Consider the following 20,713-nt stretch of genomic DNA (forward strand, 5'->3'; position numbering starts at 1 on the left):
CTTCTATGCAGGCCTTGAAGAACTCATGGGAAATTCCAAAACGTATAAAAATGGACTTGCAGTAGTTTTTTTAAAATATAACCTCTGAGGTGATTCTGAAACTTTGACACAGTGCTTCAGTTTGGACCACTTTGGACCCAGATCGCCTCAGTTTGGGGATGTTCTAAATAGTTTCAAGGCTGGGATATTCACCTTGGATTCATGCCTCACTCAAGGCTTTTGGAGAGCCCTAGTATTTTCACGTTGTTCAGGATCTTTCTGGCAGCCAAAGCTGCAACACAAAAACACACTGCTTAGTCTTTTGTGACTCTATCTTCAGAATCCATTCACACACCAAGGGTCAATAGAAGAGAATTACACAAACACACAAAAACAAACTCCACCGAAAAAAACACCCTTTGCTTAAGCAGCAATTTTATTTGTTTAAAATAATTTTTTTTTATTTATAACATTTTTATACTGCCCAGAGCTGAGGCTGTCTGGGAAGTTCACAATTTATATTCAGACTTTTTCTTCAGATAGATGTTCGAGGCAATTTGTAAAGATAGTTTAAAATCAATACAAAACTCAGCAAATCAGACCACAATGCAGCAGCACCAGAACATATAAAGTCCAAAAAAGCCAACCATTATTGAAACCTGCCAAAGAATTTGGTGACTAAGGCTGCAACCCTAAACACACTTACTGGGGAGTAAATCATATTAAACTCAGTGTAACTTACTTCTGAATAAATGTGTAAAGGATTGCTCAGTAAAGCTATAATTCTATGTACACTTCCAAGGGATCAAGTCTCTAGGCTTTAATTCAGAATAAACCTGCATTGGGGGTTATTGACTGTGCCTTAAAGATAGTAAGGCACAGGAAAACATGTTTGGCAACAGCATTAAGTCAGGATATATCTCGCAATACTAGCATGTGCGGTAAATAGTTTTACAGAACATCTGAGTATGTAAAACATCGAACTTATCACTAGGGATGTGCTCTGCTTCTAATCGGACCGGCGAATTAGAAGCGGAGCGGGGGGCTTCGCCTGCCCTTAAGGCGGAGGCGAAGAGGATTGGGGGGCCGGCGGAGCGTGGCGAAGAGGATCGAGGTGAAGACAGATCCTTCGCCTCGATACGGAGCTCCGCCGGAAAGGTAAGTGGGGTTCACCAGGCCCTGCCACTGTCGCCCATGCAGCGACAGCGGCAGGGCCCGGTAACCCCCCCGCCCTCCTCTCCCTTACCTGCCTCCGTTCGCGGTCCGTCGGCGTCTTCAATTGAGCCCGCGGCTCAACCAGGAAGTCTGGGCCGCGGGCTCAATTAAAGACGCCGACGGACCGCGGACGGAGGCAGGTAAGGCCCCCCTCCCCTTTGGTCCCTTACCGGGCTCTGCCGCCGTCGCCGCACAGGCAGCAATGGCGGCAGGGCCCGGTAAACCTCCCGCCCTCCTCTCCCGGCCTTACCTGGCACCACTCCCCTCCACTGCGGAGCTCCGATTCGGAGCCGGAGCTCCGCGGCGAAGAGGAGCAGAGTATGGGCGGCGCGGAGCGGGCCGACCCAAAATTTTCGGATGGGCCCGCGGGGCGGAGCGGGGGGTCCGTGCACACCCCTACTTATCACAGCTGAAACTTACGTCTCCAAACTTGCAAGATGGGAATCACTAAAAAATTTTTTTTTAGATGAACCAATATTAATGTAACTTCTGAAGCAGTGTTTGGGAGGCTTTTCTTCAGTTTGTACAGTTGTTTACTTTGCTTCCCTTGACCGCTGCCTTGAAAACAGATGTGGGGATGAAGCCAAGAGTTGCACATGGACATAGCATAGTGCCATGAACATGCACACTAACTTTCATTATGATGTCTCAACCAGCAAAGCTGTGAGCAAACATGTTTAAATACACAACTGTTTTGCCAACTTAGAATAAACCTAAGGGGAAAAATGTTGCTAGAGGTAACATTCTTCTTTGAAAAACTTTTAAGTGGCTTCCAATCAAACTTCAAATTAATAAATTCCGTTCCCCACTTGAATTAATAAAAATGGAAAACATAATAATAATAATGGGCAGCTAAGAAAATTTGCCTCTTTGTGTTTTTATAGATTTGAAATATTTCATTAATTTTTTCATCAAAAGAATAGTTTATCTGCATTTTTGCATTATTAATGTTATGCTACAATAACACTGTTAATGCAGTTTCATTATTTCTACTTCAATGAAACACACACAAATGTGTATAGTACTTGCTTCTGGGTTTCTCTAAGCTTGAAAGCAATCAATCCTCTTCAAATTAAAGAATGGGGGAAATGTACCACTTTCATACACTTTTATAAATCAGATTTCTCTTCCAGTTTCTGCAGACTGATTTCTTCATAAAGTTGCTGCCTGAACTTCAACATGTCTTCTACATCTTTGTAGAGAAGCATTTCTTCAACAGACTGTCAGGTTTCTGGGTGAGTGAGCCAAAAAGTGACTAGAGGTTTTTCTGCCATTATGACACATAAGGAGAAATCCAGATTAGCTGGTGGTATTTTCATGGCCAAAGTGATTATTGCACCTACAGTCAGGTGACTAATTAAGAGCAGCTGGAATGGTTTGCTGACTCACAAAGAGTGTGGTAAAGCTGATGTAATAATACCACATGGTAAGAAAGCCACTAACTGATTGGCTCAAAGGACTATAAAGAAGAATATGGACTATGGATGGTGTGGAGAAGAAGGGGTAGGTTTAGAGTAAAAGTCATTGTGTATATTGATGTAAATATCTACTGCTGCACTGCCATGCTGTAATGATACTGCACAGTAAAGGACTTAGTTGAGCACTACTGATCTTTGTCTGTGTGGTCTTTCATCTTGAGATCAGCTTCTTTGTTTTGACACTGGACTTCCTGAAAAACTCTGCTTGTGTGAGTTGCATTCTGCACTAGCTTTAAAAAGTGCATTACTATACTTACCACGTCAGTGTTGGGTTATGGGCCCAGACCGCTTCCAGTGCAAAGACTGAGAGTTGGTGATATCTCAAAGAAGAGGTGGCATCTCGAAACTGCGGTCTGGTGAGTGTCGTTTGCTGTGCCGAGGGGTTGAGGAGCAAGGCATCTCAAGAGCAGTTTGTGAGAAAGTTGCAGCTATGGCTTTTACAGGCATGCCGTTGAATCGTCTAAATGAGACTAATTATCTGGCTTGGAGCTGCAAAATAGAGCACTATCTCCGGAGGGAGAATCTGTGGAATGCTGTAAGCAATCCCCCAGCCCAGCCAGATGAAGAGGAGGAAAGGAACAATGAGAAGGCGTTAGCAAATATTATTCTGTGCTTGGAAGACAGCCAGCTGATCCATGTGAGAGGGCTAACTTCAGCACAAGCATGTTGGAACGCCTTGAGAGCAATCTATGTGCAAGATACTGCTGCAAGTAAAGTCTTGCTAACTCGCAAGTTGTATAGAGCACGTCTGCAGTCAGGGTCAAGTGTGTCTGACCACATCAACCTGATGCGGAAGCTGTTTATGGACTTGGAGGAGCGAGGCATGAACTTTGCAGAGTCACATAAAGTATATGTAGTACTCAGTTCCTTAGATGATTCGTGGGACAATTTTGTCCTAGCCTTGGAGGCTATGCCAGAGGCTCAGCTCACACTCCATTACTTAACTGGGCGCTTGATAGAAGAGCAAAGTCAGAGAGATGATAAGCGGCTTGAGTCCAGTAACGGGAGCGTGAGGCAGTCTGCCAAACCGAAGTATTCTTCCACCGAATTGGCAGCGACCCAGGATGAAAATAAGGCGTTTGCTGTTAAGTGTTGTTTTCGTTGTGGATCAAGAAAGCACCTGCAGAGAGACTGTCCAGTACCAGCGGAGAAAAAGCCTGCACCACAAAAGAAGAAAGTGAGGCCCAAGATCTCCGTGGTTAAGATTGCTGTAGAAGAGCCCAATGACGTTTGGCTAATGGACAGTGGCTCCAGCCAGCACATTGCAAACAGAAAGGAGCTGTTTGCAAGTTTGCATTCTCCACACCAGAAATCAGTGACACTGGCAGATGGAAAACCTTCCAATGTCCTTGGTGAAGGTTCTTTATTTATCCCTTGTCTTGGTAAAAATGTAAATAATGTGCTTTGTGTACCGTCTTTAGAGTACAACTTGATTAGTGTATCTTGTTTGGATAAAGAAGGGTATACTGTTTTGTTTTCTGACAAGCAATGCAAAGTACTAGAAGGGAATAATCTGCTAGCTAAAGGAGAATTAAGAAACAATTTGTATGAAATGGTTCAAAAAGGTTCTAATGTTTCTGGAGATGTAAAATCTGTTTTTGAAAATAAGCCTATGCATGATAACTGTGTGCACCTGTTACATAGACGCTTGGGGCATGCTAGCTTTAAAGTGTTAAGCAAGATGCCAGATGTGTGTCTTGGTTTGAAGGTAAAAGCATGTGACCAATTTCTTGACTGCACCACCTGTAAATTGGCGAAATCCAAAGTTGCCCCTATTGGAAAGAAGAGTGACAGAGTCACAAAACAAATTTTTGAATTAGTTCACGCAGATTTAATTGGGCCATTGGATAAGACACTAGGAGGGGCAAGATACGTCCTGGTGTTGGTAGATGATTATAGCAGATATGGGTTTTGTTATTTGCTACACAATAAGAGTGAAACCTTTAAGGTGTTCCAAAATTGGCTGAGTTGGGTGGAGAGAAAATTCTCAACCAAAGTTAAGCAATTGCAGTCAGACAGAGGAGGTGAGTTCATGGCTGATGTTTTCCAGAAATGGTTAAAAAGAAAAGGGATCTCAGCCAGGCGAACTGCACCTCATTCCCCATGGCAAAATGGAGTGGCTGAGCGTAGAAATGGAGTTCTTCAAACCATGAAAGATTCAATGATGGCAGACTCGGGGCTTCAGGCCCACTTCTGGGGTGAAGCAATGCTAACTGCCAATTATGTGGTTAATAGGTTGTGGAGTTCTTCAATTAACAACACCCCCTATTACCTCATGTTTGGAAAAAAGCCATCTCTAGCACACCTGAGAGTTTTTGGCAGCTATGCATGGGTTAACATCCCAAAAGCTGCAAGGAGAAAGGGGCTGGCAAAAGCCAGAAGGTTGAGGTTTCTGGGCTATGCACCTGGCTCCAAAGCATACAGATTCTCAGCAGGGGGCAGCAATGTTGTTATCTCCAGATCTGCAAGCTTTGAAGAGCACAGCAGCTGGGGGAGGCTTCATGGAACTGAGGTTTTGTTGCCAACTGAAGAAAAGAACTTAGAAACTCCAAAACGAGAAGAGGAGCAAAGAGATGTTTCCAGCAGGAGTAGCAGTAGTAACTCTACTGCAAGCTCCAAGAAAGAGGAGGAGGAAGCTGGCACATCATTAGGACCCAGACGCTCAGAAAGGAGCAATAAGGGTGTTCCACCAGATAGATTCACTGCTGGCCAAATCAGAATTTGTCAAGTCTCCTATGAACCTGAGAATTTTGAAGAAGTTAAGAAACTGCCTGAAGCAGAAAGGGAAAAATGGGTTCAGGCCATGAGAGTAGAAATGGACTGTATGTCAAAATATGATGTTTTTACACCAACTATGTTACCAAAGGGAGAAAAAGCCATTGGTTGTAGGTGGGTGTATAAGAAAAAGGTGTTAGGGTCTGGAGAGACAAAATATAAAGCCAGACTCGTGGCACAGGGATTTACACAAAGGAAGAACATTCATTATGATGAAACGTTTAGTCCTACAACCAGGCCTGAATCGATGAGGCTAGCTTTAACGGTTGCAGCAATTAAAAAATGTGAAGTATATCACTTTGACATAGAAACAGCTTATCTAAATGCTGATTTGAAAGAAGACATTTACATGGCGCAGGTCCCTGGTTATGAAAGCCCAACACCAGGTTTAGTATACAAACTTAACAAGGCAATTTATGGACTGAAGCAATCTGCCAGAAATTGGAACAAATGCTTACATGAGGTTCTTGAATCTATGAGGTTCAAAAATAGCAGGGCAGATTCATGCTTGTATACTAGAAATGAAAATGAGGAACAAATATGGTTGTTAATATTTGTTGATGATATTTGTTTAGTGGCCAAAACAAAAGATCAAATGGAAAGATTTGAGAAACAATTGGGCAAGCACTTCAAGTTAAAGAATTTGGGAAAAATGAAAGAGTATCTTGGGGTGGAAGTTTCAAAGAAAGAAGGGGCTTATGTGATAAGCCAAAAGCAAAAGATAAAAAACCTGTTAGCCAAATACAACATGGAAAAAAGTAAACCTGTAAAGACACCAATGATATCAGGTTTTGTTTGCAACAGTGATGATGCAGAATTTGAGGAAACAGATTTGTATCAATCTGCAATTGGAAGTTTGTTATATTTGGCACAGTGGTCTAGACCAGATATTGCGAATGCAGTGGGTATTTTAAGTAGGTTCTCATCAAAACCTACTTACAGTGCCTGGCAAGGTGTAAAAAGAATCTTAAGATATTTAAAAGGAACTATTGACACAGCTCTGATGATCAAGCCCACAGAGCAACTGTTTTTTCAATGTTTTTCAGACAGCGACTGGGCGGGAGATTTTCAGGATAGAAAATCAACCTCAGGTTTTGTTATTAAATATGCAAATGTATTAATTAGTTGGAAAACTAGAAAACAAAATGTGGTAGCATTATCAACTTCTGAAGCTGAATTTGCTGCAGTCTCAGAATTGTGCACTGAAATGATTTGGTTTGTGCAATTGCTAAAAGATTTTGGATTGGATGTAGAATATCCAGTGACAGTTTTTGAAGACAATCAAACATGTATTCAGATGGCACACTCTGAAAGAGTTAACACTAGAAGTAAACATACAGATATCAGATACTGCAATGTTAGACAGGCTGTACAAGAGGGGTTAATTGATTTAACTTATTGTGCAAGCGAGGATAACACTGCAGACATCATGACAAAACCCCTAACAGTATTGAAGCACAGAAAATTTGTCAAACAGCTTGGCATGGCTGAGCAGGTTGCATAAGTGTGCAAATGTACAGAAAAAAGGAGGGGTGTCAGGTTTCTGGGTGAGTGAGCCAAAAAGTGACTAGAGGTTTTTCTGCCATTATGACACATAAGGAGAAATCCAGATTAGCTGGTGGTATTTTCATGGCCAAAGTGATTATTGCACCTACAGTCAGGTGACTAATTAAGAGCAGCTGGAATGGTTTGCTGACTCACAAAGAGTGTGGTAAAGCTGATGTAATAATACCACATGGTAAGAAAGCCACTAACTGATTGGCTCAAAGGACTATAAAGAAGAATATGGACTATGGATGGTGTGGAGAAGAAGGGGTAGGTTTAGAGTAAAAGTCATTGTGTATATTGATGTAAATATCTACTGCTGCACTGCCATGCTGTAATGATACTGCACAGTAAAGGACTTAGTTGAGCACTACTGATCTTTGTCTGTGTGGTCTTTCATCTTGAGATCAGCTTCTTTGTTTTGACACTGGACTTCCTGAAAAACTCTGCTTGTGTGAGTTGCATTCTGCACTAGCTTTAAAAAGTGCATTACTATACTTACCACGTCACAGACAAGAGCTTAAAAACATTCAATTTAAAAGGTGACTTGTTCTGCACAGAGTTCAAAATCCCTAATGACACTTTCACTGAATCACTTAAAGTGGAGCAAACAGGGAAAATCCGAACTGTCCATAAACCCAGACATGTCGTGTCACCAGAAAAGAGCTTGTCTGAAATTCTTAGACCCCAGAGCTCTAAGCACTGTCCAAGGCTGATTCCAAAAAACCTTAGGAAGTCTATATCTGCCAGATTTGTCACATGCTTTTTCATGTTATCGTCTATACCAAACACCATGCTCACATACATTAGTTCTCCATCAATCCTCATGCTTAGGGTAGCTAAGAAAGTGTTTGGTGGTATGTCTGCTTTTGTGTCAATACAACAACCACTAATAATACTATTCATTCCCACTGAGACCTCAGGTCCAAGTCTAGAATACTCAACTAGAGACCCAGGTGCAACAGAACACCTTGAACTGACTATACTGTGAATAATACATGCTGATTTCCCCAAGTCTTCTGGACTGTTTGGGCAGATGCTAAAAACATTTGGCAGCAAACCCATTTCCAATTTTAGCTTTCTATCAGAAGTGAAGTGAAACAGACACTCATGAGTAGTCCCAATGTGATAGAATTTGGAGTTATTTAACAGTATAAGATTGAGAGGCAACCCTTTCAGGAGTGACGATACCTTCTCTCTTATTTCCATTAGACTCGATTCTTCTTTTGTGATGTTTTCTGTGTTTTTTATGTAGTCTTTTGTTGCTCCAGTTCCTAATGCCTGGAGAAAGTCGCCATAGGCATCTATTTCACAGCAAAGCATGCCCATCTGTTTATAAAATGTCAACAGGAGTTTTGCGGTGGTGTGATCAATGTAAAATAAGCTATCTGTATACACATACTCAGAATCGACTACTGAATTTCCCAGTCCTCCAGGAGATGGCTGATAATTTCTTCTTTTATACACAGCTCCAGAGTGACGCATACTTTCAATGCTAGGCTTATGCAGAAAATGATGACAAGATCTGTATTCAAGTTCCCCTGTTTCTGTTAAATGCAGTTGTGGCTCCAATATAAAAACACCATGAGTCGTACCAATGGTCAAACTGGAAGGATGAGCCAATGCAGTAAATCCAGGCTGATCAAACCTTACAGATTCTGTTGCTCCAATATTATAAAGTTCGATATCATCTGCACACGTTATCAAAATACCAGGATTCATATGGGTGGGAAAATCAATGTACATTGCCAATTTTAAATCCAGCATTTGGTAAACTGGGTCACCAAAAGGCAGAGCTGTGAAAATTTTTCCTAGAGCACTTGCGTTTGGTAAACGTTGACTATATCCACCTTTGCAAAACAAAACAAAACACACAAATAAAAAGAGTAATTAATTTACATAGTGCACATATCTGTTAATATTTATACACAGATCTTAAAGGATTTCATTCAGGGTTGATTCACATAACATTTCATACATCCATTTTAGTGTGATTAATTATTCTTGTGAGAACACCATGACCTGGTAAGAAACCCTCCTGAAAACTATTAAAACATTTGGTATCTGAAAATAGGGGCAGAAAGTCATGGGATGTAGTGGGAATTTGCTTATTTAGATTTATAACATATCCTATCCCCAAGATCTCATTCCAGATTTAATAAACCAGGGAATTAAAAGCTTAAATCCAGAATTAAATTCTGACTGACACCTCAACATGAATTAAAATGATAGAATTCTTAATTATCAGTCATGTCTAAATCTTAATTTTAGACACTGTAACAAAAGTATGCTTTAAGATAGTGCTCTCTCACTCATTTTCCTTTAGCTCTTTATGAAAAGTAAAATGTGTACATAAAGGAAGTAAACAGATAAAGGTACCTGAACTTGTATAGAACCACCTCAATTATCTGAATAATCGACAGGACATTCCAGCAATTAGGACAATTCAAAGAATTGTGTAAGCCAAAAGAGAAAGTGCTGCTTATATAAAGGTAAGACAACCCATTCTGGATCAGATCAAGGACCTATAAAGTCCAGAATTCTGTTCACGCTCCCCAACAAGTGGCATAGAGGCATATTGCCTCTGACATAGGAAGTATAATATAGCCATCATGACTATTAGCCATTGATAGTCTTATCTTCCATGAATTTGTTCTTGCCTTCTTTTCAAGTCACCTAAGTTGATGGCCATCACTACACCTTGAGGTAGAGAAATGCACTGTTTATGTGTTGTGTAAAGAAGTACATTTTTATAGGTGTGCCTCTACTTAGAAATACAGAGAGAAAAGTGAAGCTTAGGAGATTTGGATAATTTAAGGGTTGGAAAAAATGGGGATAATAATGCGGTTTCTTCTGACATTTCAAGCAAAATCAGCAACTATCTTGTACAAAGGCACTTGGCACAGAAAGCAAGTGGCAACAGGCTTTCTTGTTTAATTATGAGAAGTCACTCTTTGAGTTAAAAAGAGTATCAGCCAACTTGCACAACTCTTCATGGCCCTGATCATATGTGAAAGCAGTAGGCGTTCAATATGTGAAGAAAGTAACTAGCAATATGCATGTTTTACCATTTATTAAGTTCCAAGGCAAGACCATAATAAAGTGGGTGTTATTATGTCTATTCTCTAACCATATAGACAGTCTAGCACTGTGAAGATTACTTTCTGGTGCAGAAAGTAAGTAAGGCGGGTGAGATTTTGTGAACCGCCCAGAGAGCTCCAGCTATTGGGCAGTATAGAAATGTAATAAATAAATAAATAAATAAAATTACGAACTACCATGTTCCAAGGATCACACAGGCTTTTTGAATAAAGTTATATACTCTCCTCTCCAACTTCGGGTGAATTATAAGGTGGGTGAGATTTTGTTGAATGCTGATACTGATTGTTCTGTGTTCCTTTCTTCCTTCCACACATGACAAGGATTTTTTTTAGTGCAACCGTAACAACCTTTCCAGCTTATGATGCTGAAGATGATTTGACCTAAATAGGACAACCTAATTTAAATTTAATTTTATAGAAGAGAAAACTGCAATTCACCTTCATTGCTCTCTTTTCTCTTCAAGGAAAAAAACCACACACTACATAAAGCAAGACAAGGTAATTTTAAGGAAAAGATTACCAGAATGAATTAACATGACAGTAAGAGAATCCCATTTATCACCATAATGCTCTTCTAAGCACTGAAGGACATGAAGTGTTGATCCACCGTTTCCTACAAAACATTTCAACACATACTTCAATTTAGAAAGAATAACAGCAAGAGATGATTAATATGCCATGGATATTCAGTTCACTCATTTGCAGCACAAGACTACTGAATTGGGCATATTTGTGATAGGTTGATGAGAAATTTCTTTCTTTTGGAAAGTATGCCAGTTCAAATCCCCATGAACACCTGCAGGTTATTAAGTAAACTTGGATCAATCACCATCTCACCATAACCTCATAGGGTTATTATGAGATAAAATAAAATGGGAGAACCCATGTACTGTTTGAGATCTTTGAATGAAGGATGTGATACAAATTTGATAAAATACTTTTCATGCAAGGAAAAAGATCACATACATTTCTGCTACAATACTGTTTTTGCAGATATATCAGTCTGATTCAGATATATCAGTCTACCCTACTGACATAAAAACAACTTATTTGGATGTCAGTGAATTTAAATATGTAATTTTACCGATCCATTTTCAGAATCAGACCAAAGGATAAAACTGATGCAGAAATATTTACAAATATATACAATAAGCCTTTCCATAATGACCAGCCACGGTTCACTGTACATTTTGCTTCTTTTAAAATCTATTTTAAAGTATTTTATTCTGTTTTTATTTTAGTTTATCTTGTACACTGCTCTGAAATTTTAAATGGGGAGCAGTATATAAATATTGTAAATAAATAAATAATCATGTAACGTATTTCTAGAAAAAGACAGGAACTGTTATTATGGCTGAAATCTTGAATCCCAGCAAGAATGGGCCATTTACCCTTCCATAGCTGGCCACAGCAAACCCTTGGTTGCTTGCATGGTGACTCACTATCTCTCTCCCTTAATTATAAAATCAAATGTCTGCCATGTAAATGTCAACTATTTATCAAGTCATGAAAGAAATGGGAAGGCCAACTAAGATCTGAATGATCCACTGCAGTGAGTAGTCCTCTCTTCTGTCAAATTAGAACTCATTGGCCCTGTTCGGAAGACACCTTAAACCAGGGCATTAACCACAGTGAATAAAGCGTTTTGCCTTATTCACTGTAGTTAAAGCTGTAGTTTAATGTGTCTTCTGAACAGGATCACTGAGAAATGTTTTGAAGTTTCAAAGAAGAATGTTGAAATTAGACTAGATTGAACATACAAGGTTCATTCTTTTTAGCACATGTGAGTTCTTATTTCTTACAAATTGAATTAGATGTGACACTGATCATGGGGCTGCTGCTCAAAAGAATAGCCCCATGATTAGTGTTGCAGCTAGTTCAATCCCTAAGAAATGTCCAATCTTCCTCCATTGAACTTAATGGGGCTTATTTCTGAGTAGGCAGGTTTAGGATTGTGCTGTTAGGAATAGAAAAATAGCTTCATAACCAGAGACATCATGAGAAAGCATCAAAGAATAATACCTAAACTAGGACAAACTTTAATGAATCTATTCAACTGGTATGCCATCCAAAAGAACATCCAACTCATTAATACTGATGGGAGTTACACATTTGAATCAAAAGACACATAATAATAGTATTTGAACATATTTTTGGAGGTTTAATTAATATAATTCAGCTTCTAATGGCATTCTGGAAATCTTTCAGTGAAAGAGATACAGCTGTCATAATATGCACCAGAAGGAGAACCTTTTTATCTGTCTGAAAATTAATCAAATTATACTGAATATTTAAACCACAAACTGGCTCAGTTTCTAATCACCAGATGACTGAAAAGTTAGAGACTTGCAAACTTGAGACACAACCCAGCCAAAGTTAAGCATTTCTAAGTCATATGAATTTCAATGGAAAAGTACTTAATTCAGTCTGGATTATGCTTTTAATTTTTTTTTTATTTTGTTCTTGGTCAAGTTTTAACATTAACAAGGAATAACGTAAGAACTCACCAATTTTTGGCCCAGGAGGATCGACAAAAACATGATAATGAACACCAAGAGGGAGTTCCTTCCTTTTCAGCTTTTCTGATAATTGTTGCTGGTAAGCTATTTCTTGTTTTTTGTCAACTGCTGTTATTACAACAATATCCCAGAATTTTCCAGTCTGCACAGCTTTTCCTGTTTGAAAATAAGACATTTTAGTATAAGAGATATTATTGCCAAGCGTGCCAAAATGCTTTAGAATGACCATCTTCTGGCATAACAGACCATGCAGCAGAAACCTGATGTGGCCTGAAAAGTTGTGCACTCCTGCCATGGAGCTTTGAGCCTTGATTCCCACTCCTTATCTGTCTAGCTGACCTTGTAGCTTCTCAAGACACCTCTAGACTTCCTTCCTCTCCACTATGTGTTCCTTGCTGATGTCCTTGACACCTCTTCCATGCCTCTTGGAAAGCTGTAACTACCGGTTGTGATAAACTACTGCTCTTCACCCACCCACCCATTCTTTGTCCTTGTTCTCAAGCTCACTTGATTCCACATATAGCCATCCATTTATGCTGGACCCTCTTTGCTGCCTTTAACATCTCTCTCTCCTCCTTTGAAAAAACACATGCACCGACAAGCAGAAATCTTTTCTATGTACTGTTTATGCAATATGGCCTTTTCTAACCACTATAAGGTGTTTAGCAGCTTTAATCTCTATGATGGTCCTGCATAGCGATTAAATTGCACACTGTGAACCAAACTGCATGTTACAATCATAAGTGTGTTATCTGTAGTCTGGTGTTACTTCCTTTTTTGTTAAAAAGTCATTGGAAGTCACAGATGATAAAGGGGAAGGGCCTCAGTCCCTTTCTCAACTCCACTTTTCCAACTCCAATAAGCCATCTCCCAGGAGTTTCCTCCCCAGTAAGTTTAAAATGTCTGTTAACTGCATGCACATGCATGTACTCTTTCCCACCATCAATTGTGCCCCCCTACAGCAGCTTCCAAAACACAACATAATAAAACATCAGTGAACACAACTTATTGCTTGATCCTACACTACCATAAAAGAGTATTTAGAACTAGGGTTGATAGACTGTAATCGAGAGATTTGTCCTATGCCTTTAAAATCCTCAATCAACCGACAAGACATTTCTCTCACTTAATCCTTCCCTGATCCTTTTGTCTGTCCTTCGCCACACCCACTGTAGCAGCAAACTCCAGATGTGCTGAAGAGTAGACAGAGAGGCAACCCTACATAAGACAGATTCTCATTTTATGTAAGGGAGGCCCTTGAAAAACATTGCTATGTGGTGGTAGGTCGATATATAAGCTAGAGTTCTCACAATCCTTTATAGTATCAAGTAACCCTACATTTACAATCCAGAGATATGTGCCATTTAACCCTCCCACTTCCCTGAATAACTAGCAGCATGCCCTTTCCACTGGGCTCCTAATCTTTATATATTCCCAAAGGGTCACATAACAAAATAATAGTCATGGACATCAAGAATGTTTTTTAAACAACACTTGTGCTGCCCCAAATCAATCCAATCTCCCCAATCTGCTTCTTAAATTTCCAGTAGGAAAAACAGATTGGAGAAGCAGTGATGTGGGTCGGGAAATTTTCCAAAATGGTCAATTTCTCGGTGCTTTATTTTTCTGTGGAAAATTTTCCATTTCATAAGTTCATTAATAAAAATGAATGTATGCTAATTGCAAATTCAGCATTAGGCAAACTTGGAAGTTTCAAAGTTGTAATTAATGTTTTAAAGTAAAGTTTTCCAATATTTATTTATTTATTACATTTTTATACTGCCCAATAGCCAAAGCTCTCTGGGCGGTTCACAAAAATTAAAACCATAATAAAACAACCAACAGTCTAAAAACACAAATACAGTATAAAAAGCACAACCAGGATAAAACCACGCAACAGAAATTGATATAAGATTAAAATACAGAATTAGAAGACAATTTAATTTTAAGTTAAAATTAAGTGTTAAAATACTGAGAGAATAAAAAGGTCTTCAGCTGGCGATGAAATGAGTACAGTGTAGGCGCCAGGCAGACCTCTCTGGGGAGTTCATTCCACAGCCGGGGTGCCAATAAAAAATTCTACACATTAAAGTGTGCTTTAATTGCCCCCCTCAAATATTTCAAGTCAAATACTTGTTGCATATTAGGACAGAAAATTATCACAGGGTCTTTTTTTAGCTTTGTTTATTAAATATAAGTAAATGGATTGGATGAGGGCGAACAAATTGAAGCTTAATCCAGATAAGACAGAGGTGCTCCTGGTCAGTCGAAAGGCAGATCAGGGAATAGGGATTCAGCTTGTGTTGGATGGGGTTACACTCCCCCTGAAGATGCAGGTCCACAGCTTGGGTGTATGTCTGGATTCAGCCCTGAGCCTGGATGCTCAGGTTTCGGCGGTGGCCAGGAGTTCATTTGCACAGTTAAAGCTAGTGCCCCAGCTGCGCCCGTTCCTAGAGATGTCGGACCTGGCCACGGTGACACATGCCTTAGTTACATCCCGATTGGATTACTGTAATGCGCTCTACGTGGGGCTGCCTTTGAAGAGTGTTCGGAAACTCCAGCTGGTTCAAAGAGCTGCAGCCAGATTGTTGAACGGGGCTCGTTACAGGGAGCACACAACTCCCCTGTTAAAACAGCTCCACTGGCTTCCAGTCTGTTTCCGGGCACAATTCAAAGTGCTGGTTATGACCTATAAAGCCCTATATGGTTCGGGTCCAGGTTATTTGAAAGAACGTATTCTCCCTTATGAGCCTGCCCGTGCTTTGAGATCTCCTGGAGAAGCCCTTCTTTCAGTCCCACCTTCTTCACAGGCATGCTTGGTGGGAACATGGGAGAGGGCCTTCTTGGTGGCTGCTCCGGTGCTCTGGAACTCTCTTCCCGAGGAAGCTAGGCTGGCTCCCTCCTTGATGGGCTTTCGGAAGCAGGCTAAAACTTTTTTGTTCCAGCAGGCCTTTGGAGAATAATCTGGCCCTCCATCTATGTTATTGTCTTATAATTTTGTTGTGTATTTTAAATGTTTATGGTTTTGTTCCCCCCCCCAATGTATATTTTAAACTTTGTAAGGCCGCAAAAGGCGGGATACAAATCATCATCATCATGCTAAATTAAATCCCTCTAGGGCAGGGATGGGCAAATTGTGGCCCTCCATGTGTTTTGCCCTACAGCTCCCATCAGCTCTAGCCAACATTGCCAATGGCACAGAATGATGGCAGTTGTAGGCCAGAACTTCTGGAGGGTGACAAGTTGCCCACCATTCCTTTAAGGCATTAGAACATTTCCGGATGCAAAGTGAAACTTCACCTATGCAAATAACCCTGATTTGCTGTGGAAAATTTTCCAATACAAACTGAAAATTCACCTGTGCAAATGAACCTAATTTGCATTACAAAATCTGCTGGAAAACCCGTATCACTGGGGAGAAGTCAAGGCTTTTTTGTCTCTTAGTTTATTGGGGATTTAAAAAGCTTAAGCAAATATTATTTAATGTGTTTTTTTTTATTCAATTCTTTGCTGACACTACAGAAAGAACAACTCCAATAGAGCAGTCACATAAACAAGCAATGGAGTAAACAAGCATGTGGATTCTGGAGAGTATAGAAAAATCCATGTAATTGGAATGTTGCCTTTTTACTTTGTTAAAATTTCTGGATGCAAATTCAAGTTCTCTTAATACAGATTAATTGGTTCTCAATGCCTTTTAACCATCCTTTTGTTTTCATCATCAGGGCAGATGAAGATTGATGAAAGGATAACCTTTTGCCATCCTTTCAAATTCTAGGAGAAATAAAGAGATAGGCTTGTGACATTTCAGTTGGTCTTACCTAGTAAAGGTAGCGGCCAACTGTGGGTTTCGAAATTTTATGGACCAGCACAGGTTCCTTAACTTTTAGTCATTCCAAATTAGGGATTGTGCACACAGAACAAGAGGTAGTATTATAATGCCCAGGACGCGGGTAAAACCTTCTGTTATAATAATGCTGGGGCTTGAAAATATATGGTTTCGTCAGATTAACTTGATCAGAAATATTTGTTAATAACATAATAACTGTGTGAGTTAAAGTGAATCTGGCAAGGATGGGGCAAGCAAAATAAAGAAATACATCAGAACATAAGAAGTGCCCTGATGCTGGATCAGACCAAGGGTCCCTCTAGTCCAGCACTCTGTTCACACAGTGGCCAACCAGCTGTCGGCCAGGGACCAACAAGCAGGACATGGTGCAACAGTACCCTCCCACCCATGTTCCCCAGCAACTGGTGCACACAGGCTTATTGCCTCAAATACTGGAGATAGCATACAACCATCAGGGCTAGTAGCCAATGATAGCCTTTGCCTCCATTTATCCAACCCCCTTTTGAAGCCATCCAGATCAGGATTCACACAGATCGAATAACCACAGTTGGTGAAGTTCAGTCTACAGAAAACTTGAGAGATTTAAATCAAGCAATTGCTGATTATTATTTTTTAAATCTGTAGTTTCCTGCCCAGATCAGAGATTTGGGAAGATATCTGGAGGAGGGGGTTTAGTTGCCCACCCAAGAACATATATTAATGCAAGAGGAAAGAATGAAACCTAAAAACCTAGCTAAGAGTTATGTCTGTTTAGAAACCCAAAACATTCCGTTCCACAACTATCCTAAAAGGCAAGGAAAGATTTAAAGCACTGGCTCACCTTCAGCCCTTGCCTTTCCCCTGCTCTCCCAGGAAGAAGAAAGAACTGCGGTGACTCAAAGGAGTAGGTATAGCTCTTTGCCTGAGGGAAGGAGTTATGTTTGTTGTCTTCACGCTAGCTGTTTTTGTTTTGTTTTCTACTCCCCCCCCCCCCGCGTTTATCAGGGGGCAAGCAGGGAGAATTTGCAGTTTGAGGGTTAACTTCTCCCTCCTGCAACAAACACTGGAAGATAAAAAGAGTAAGCCCAGGCTGCAGCAAGGAGACATGACTGCTTCCCTCAGGCAAGGAGCTATTTCTATTGCTTTGATGGCATAGCTGTCAAAAAAAGCACCTCATCAAAAGTGGTACTGGCATTCAGATTATTTCTATTTAGTAATCCTTACCTCAGCTTAATTTAATTCAGTTAATTCAGTTAATGTGCAGTCCTAAGTGCTTGCTGCCCATTAGATAGAAACCTCTGTGCTGAAGCTTTCGAAAATCCTATGCCATGCCAGGCTGTTGCTGTGAGGGCAGGAGGAAGATGGAGGCGATACAGCCATCAGTTCCTCCTCAAACTCCCCTGCCCTGCCCTCTAGATAGGCATCTAGCTCACTTAATGGTGATGGCAGGGAGGCCATAAGAATTCTTATTCTTATTTTGAGTTCTTGGGAGAATTCAAAATCCTAGGCAAGTTTAGATAGAAAAACATACATAGGGTTGCGCCTTTACTCTTCCTTTTGGACGCTCAGAGCAATTTATATGAGTTACCCAGTCTGTTTCTAAACATTAGACCTACTGTGCTTTACCAATATTATAGCATCATCTTCCTTAATAGTATATGTAGACTGATGCACTTATTCCTCTATGTGGATTCACTGAAGTAAAATTCTGTATACTTCATTACCAGCTTTTTTTGTTCAACTGTTTGACACCACATAGAAAAAAATACATTCAGAAAAAGCAGTTTTCACATGTAAAGTATCACTACAGATTCAGAGAGCATATGGAACTTTGGTGTGAAGGTCAGAGAAAACAATCCAAGGATACGATATATCAGGAATAGGGGACATGACATGTGGTCCTCCAGATGTTGGACTGCAACTCCCATCATCCCTCACCATTGGCTACCCTGGCTAGGGCTGATGGGGGGTTGCAGTCCACCAACATCTGGAGTACCACACATTTCCCACCCCTGCACTATATGTAATGATTGTCAGATTCTGACTCCATTGGATGTTCACAGGAATGTGTGTGAATGTCCCCCACCTTACACTAATAAACAGAGGGTGGGGTGAGGGAGACGGGAATCCTTGTGAGCAAAATTACCAAGTCACTGTGCTTCTTGCTAACTTAAGGTCTCTGCTCTATGTGACATCAGTGACACAGCTAGGCAGCAGATTTATGTGCACACCTAGGATTAAGTTTCACTAAACACAGTTGAATTTACTTCAAAGTAAACATGTATAGGAGTATACTGCTAGAAACATATGTATGAGGTGTATGCATACATTTTCTGTTAAAAGGCAAGATGTTCTTAGGAACTTAAGCCCTTTTAGATCAAAAATAATTGTAGTCTATCCCTAAAACAGATGTGGGAGGGGTAGTTCCCAGGGAAGGGTTTTTTGAGCAAAATGACTGGAACCAAAATTATACTCTTTGCAGTCCCATTGTAAGTAGGTACAGTTTTACTGCAATGGGATCTCCTAACTCCTACCTCAGTTGGAACCTTACGGTATCGCTTTTTAACAGCTTGATTACAATGGAAGAGAGAGACTTAGGCTGAGTTTGGACGACATGCTAATCGGAGGTGGGTGGGTGGGTAATACGAACAGAATGGGAAACAACCGTTGATTAGCCTGTCGTCCGAACTCAGCCTGAGCATGCTCTATGCTCCGGAGCTTTTCTGCACCTTTGTAGACTTCTCACAACGTTTCCTTCTACTAGCTTCAGTCCGGTTTGGATAACAAACAAACACACGGCCCTGTTTCCTCATAATTCAGATTTAGATCCTTAGATCTGGTGTACTTTTTTTCTTTTGCAGGGGCGCTGAATTCCGATTCCTATTGCTGGCAGCAAAAGGGTAGAGGGGATTTAAGGGCGCAACCCTATGTGGGTTTAGACAGAAAAAAGTCTTACAAGTGCCAGCATTTCCCAGTCGGCATGGCTAGCTGGGGAATGCTGGGAGTTGTAGGCCTTTTGTTACTTGTCCAAACACGCATAGGGTTGCGCCTTAAGCCACTATTAAGCCCCACCCTTCCTTGCCTGTTAGGATAACTAGGGGACACGGTGTCGGTGGGGTGGTGGTCAACTTTGGTATTCTGCCCACTCAGAATACCAAAGTTGAATCCCCCACATAAGTCGCCACGCTTGTTGCCAGGCTCTCTACACCCCCCCCCCGCGAAATCCTAACTAGGGAAGTTAAATAACAGCCCCAGCCCCAAGCCAGCCGTCCTTGCGCCTCAGGGCAACCCAGTTCCACCTCTCAGCCGAGCGAACTTCTCCAGCCTCTCCCGAGTGGCTTGTTGCAGCAAAACTTCCGCCTCTCCTGCAAACGACATCGCGGCGCCGCTATCCCCGCGTCTCTAGGTCGCTTCCGGGCGGAGGTGGCCTCCGCCTCTTCCTCGGCTGGCCCGGCCCGGCCCGGCCCGGCCCTGGCAAGCGTTGCTGAGGTAGTCGGTTACCTGGGTAACCGGGAAGCGCGCAAGGCTCGAGCGCTGGCTTGCCTGGAGGCTTCTTAAATGCAGTCGCGGGAGCCGTGGGTGGGAGGGAGTCGGTGAGTGACGAGCCCCCGGGAGAGGGCGAAGAGTCTAGGGATCAGCCGCCCGAAGGGCTGTTGGGAGGCAGCTGTGAGCTGTCATGGCGACTTTTAACTGGAAGGAGAAACAGCTGGTGTGGAAAGCTAACGGGAGCCTCTTCTCTTCCCTCTCCCGCGAGAAGCTAGGAAAGAGCGGGGAGGGGGTGCACCCAGGAAGCCCCCCCTCACTCTGCCACCACCAGCTGCAGCATTTGCGGTTGGACAGGGGGACGGATGGTTCTCTCTTGCTTACTCCGCCAGCAGCTCAGTGTCACTCGCTCTTTCCTAGCAAGAACAGCATAGACGGTTGGTCATGGAATGAGCAGCCAACCCATTATCTTACCTGCCTTCTCCCCCTGCGTGGCCAGATTTATTTTATTTATTTATTGCATTTATATCCCACCTTTTTTCCTCCAAGGAACCCAAGGTGGTGTATATAATCCTCCTCCTCTCCATTTTATCCTCACAACAACAACCCTGTGAGGTGGGTTGGGTGAGAGTCTGTGTCTGGCCCAAAGTCACCCAGTGGGTTTCCATGGCTGAGTGGGAGCTAGAACCCGGATCTCTGGACTCCCAGTCCTTGATAGTAGGGATTGGGCCCAATGAGCCTAATCCCACCCACTGCACCACTTCTGGGAGAGGTTGAATGAGCCGGCAG

General features: G+C 41.5%; 1 protein-coding gene across 1 annotated transcript; it reads right to left on the reverse strand.

Moving 5' to 3' along the window:
• Window positions 1-1,489: 1,489 nt before the first annotated feature.
• Window positions 1,490-19,836, reverse strand: FPGT (fucose-1-phosphate guanylyltransferase). The gene is made up of 5 exons (XM_063137429.1): window positions 19,741-19,836; window positions 12,601-12,768; window positions 10,614-10,706; window positions 7,503-8,842; window positions 1,490-2,414 (listed from the first exon to the last, which is right to left on the reverse strand). The coding sequence occupies exons 1-5, from the start codon at window positions 19,817-19,819 to the stop codon at window positions 2,304-2,306; spliced, it is 1,791 nt and encodes a 596-aa protein (XP_062993499.1). The 5' UTR covers window positions 19,820-19,836; the 3' UTR covers window positions 1,490-2,303.
• Window positions 19,837-20,713: the final 877 nt, after the last annotated feature.

Source organism: Elgaria multicarinata, chromosome 1, assembly GCF_023053635.1.
Source record: "Elgaria multicarinata webbii isolate HBS135686 ecotype San Diego chromosome 1, rElgMul1.1.pri, whole genome shotgun sequence".
Lineage (NCBI taxonomy): Eukaryota > Metazoa > Chordata > Lepidosauria > Squamata > Anguidae > Elgaria > Elgaria multicarinata.

What these genes read in the sequence shown, in the direction of transcription:
- FPGT (XM_063137429.1), bottom strand. Translation starts at nt 19,819, where the DNA reads ATGTCGTTTGCAGGAGAGGCGGAAGTTTTGCTGCAACAAGCCACTCGG. An exon ending in TCCTCCTGGGCCAAAAATTG is followed by an intron (nt 10,707 to 12,600) that starts GTGAGTTCTTAC and finishes AATGTTTTGTAG; the next exon opens with GAAACGGTGGATCAACACTT. An exon ending in TGTCATGTTAATTCATTCTG is followed by an intron (nt 8,843 to 10,613) that starts GTAATCTTTTCC and finishes TGTTTTGCAAAG; the next exon opens with GTGGATATAGTCAACGTTTA.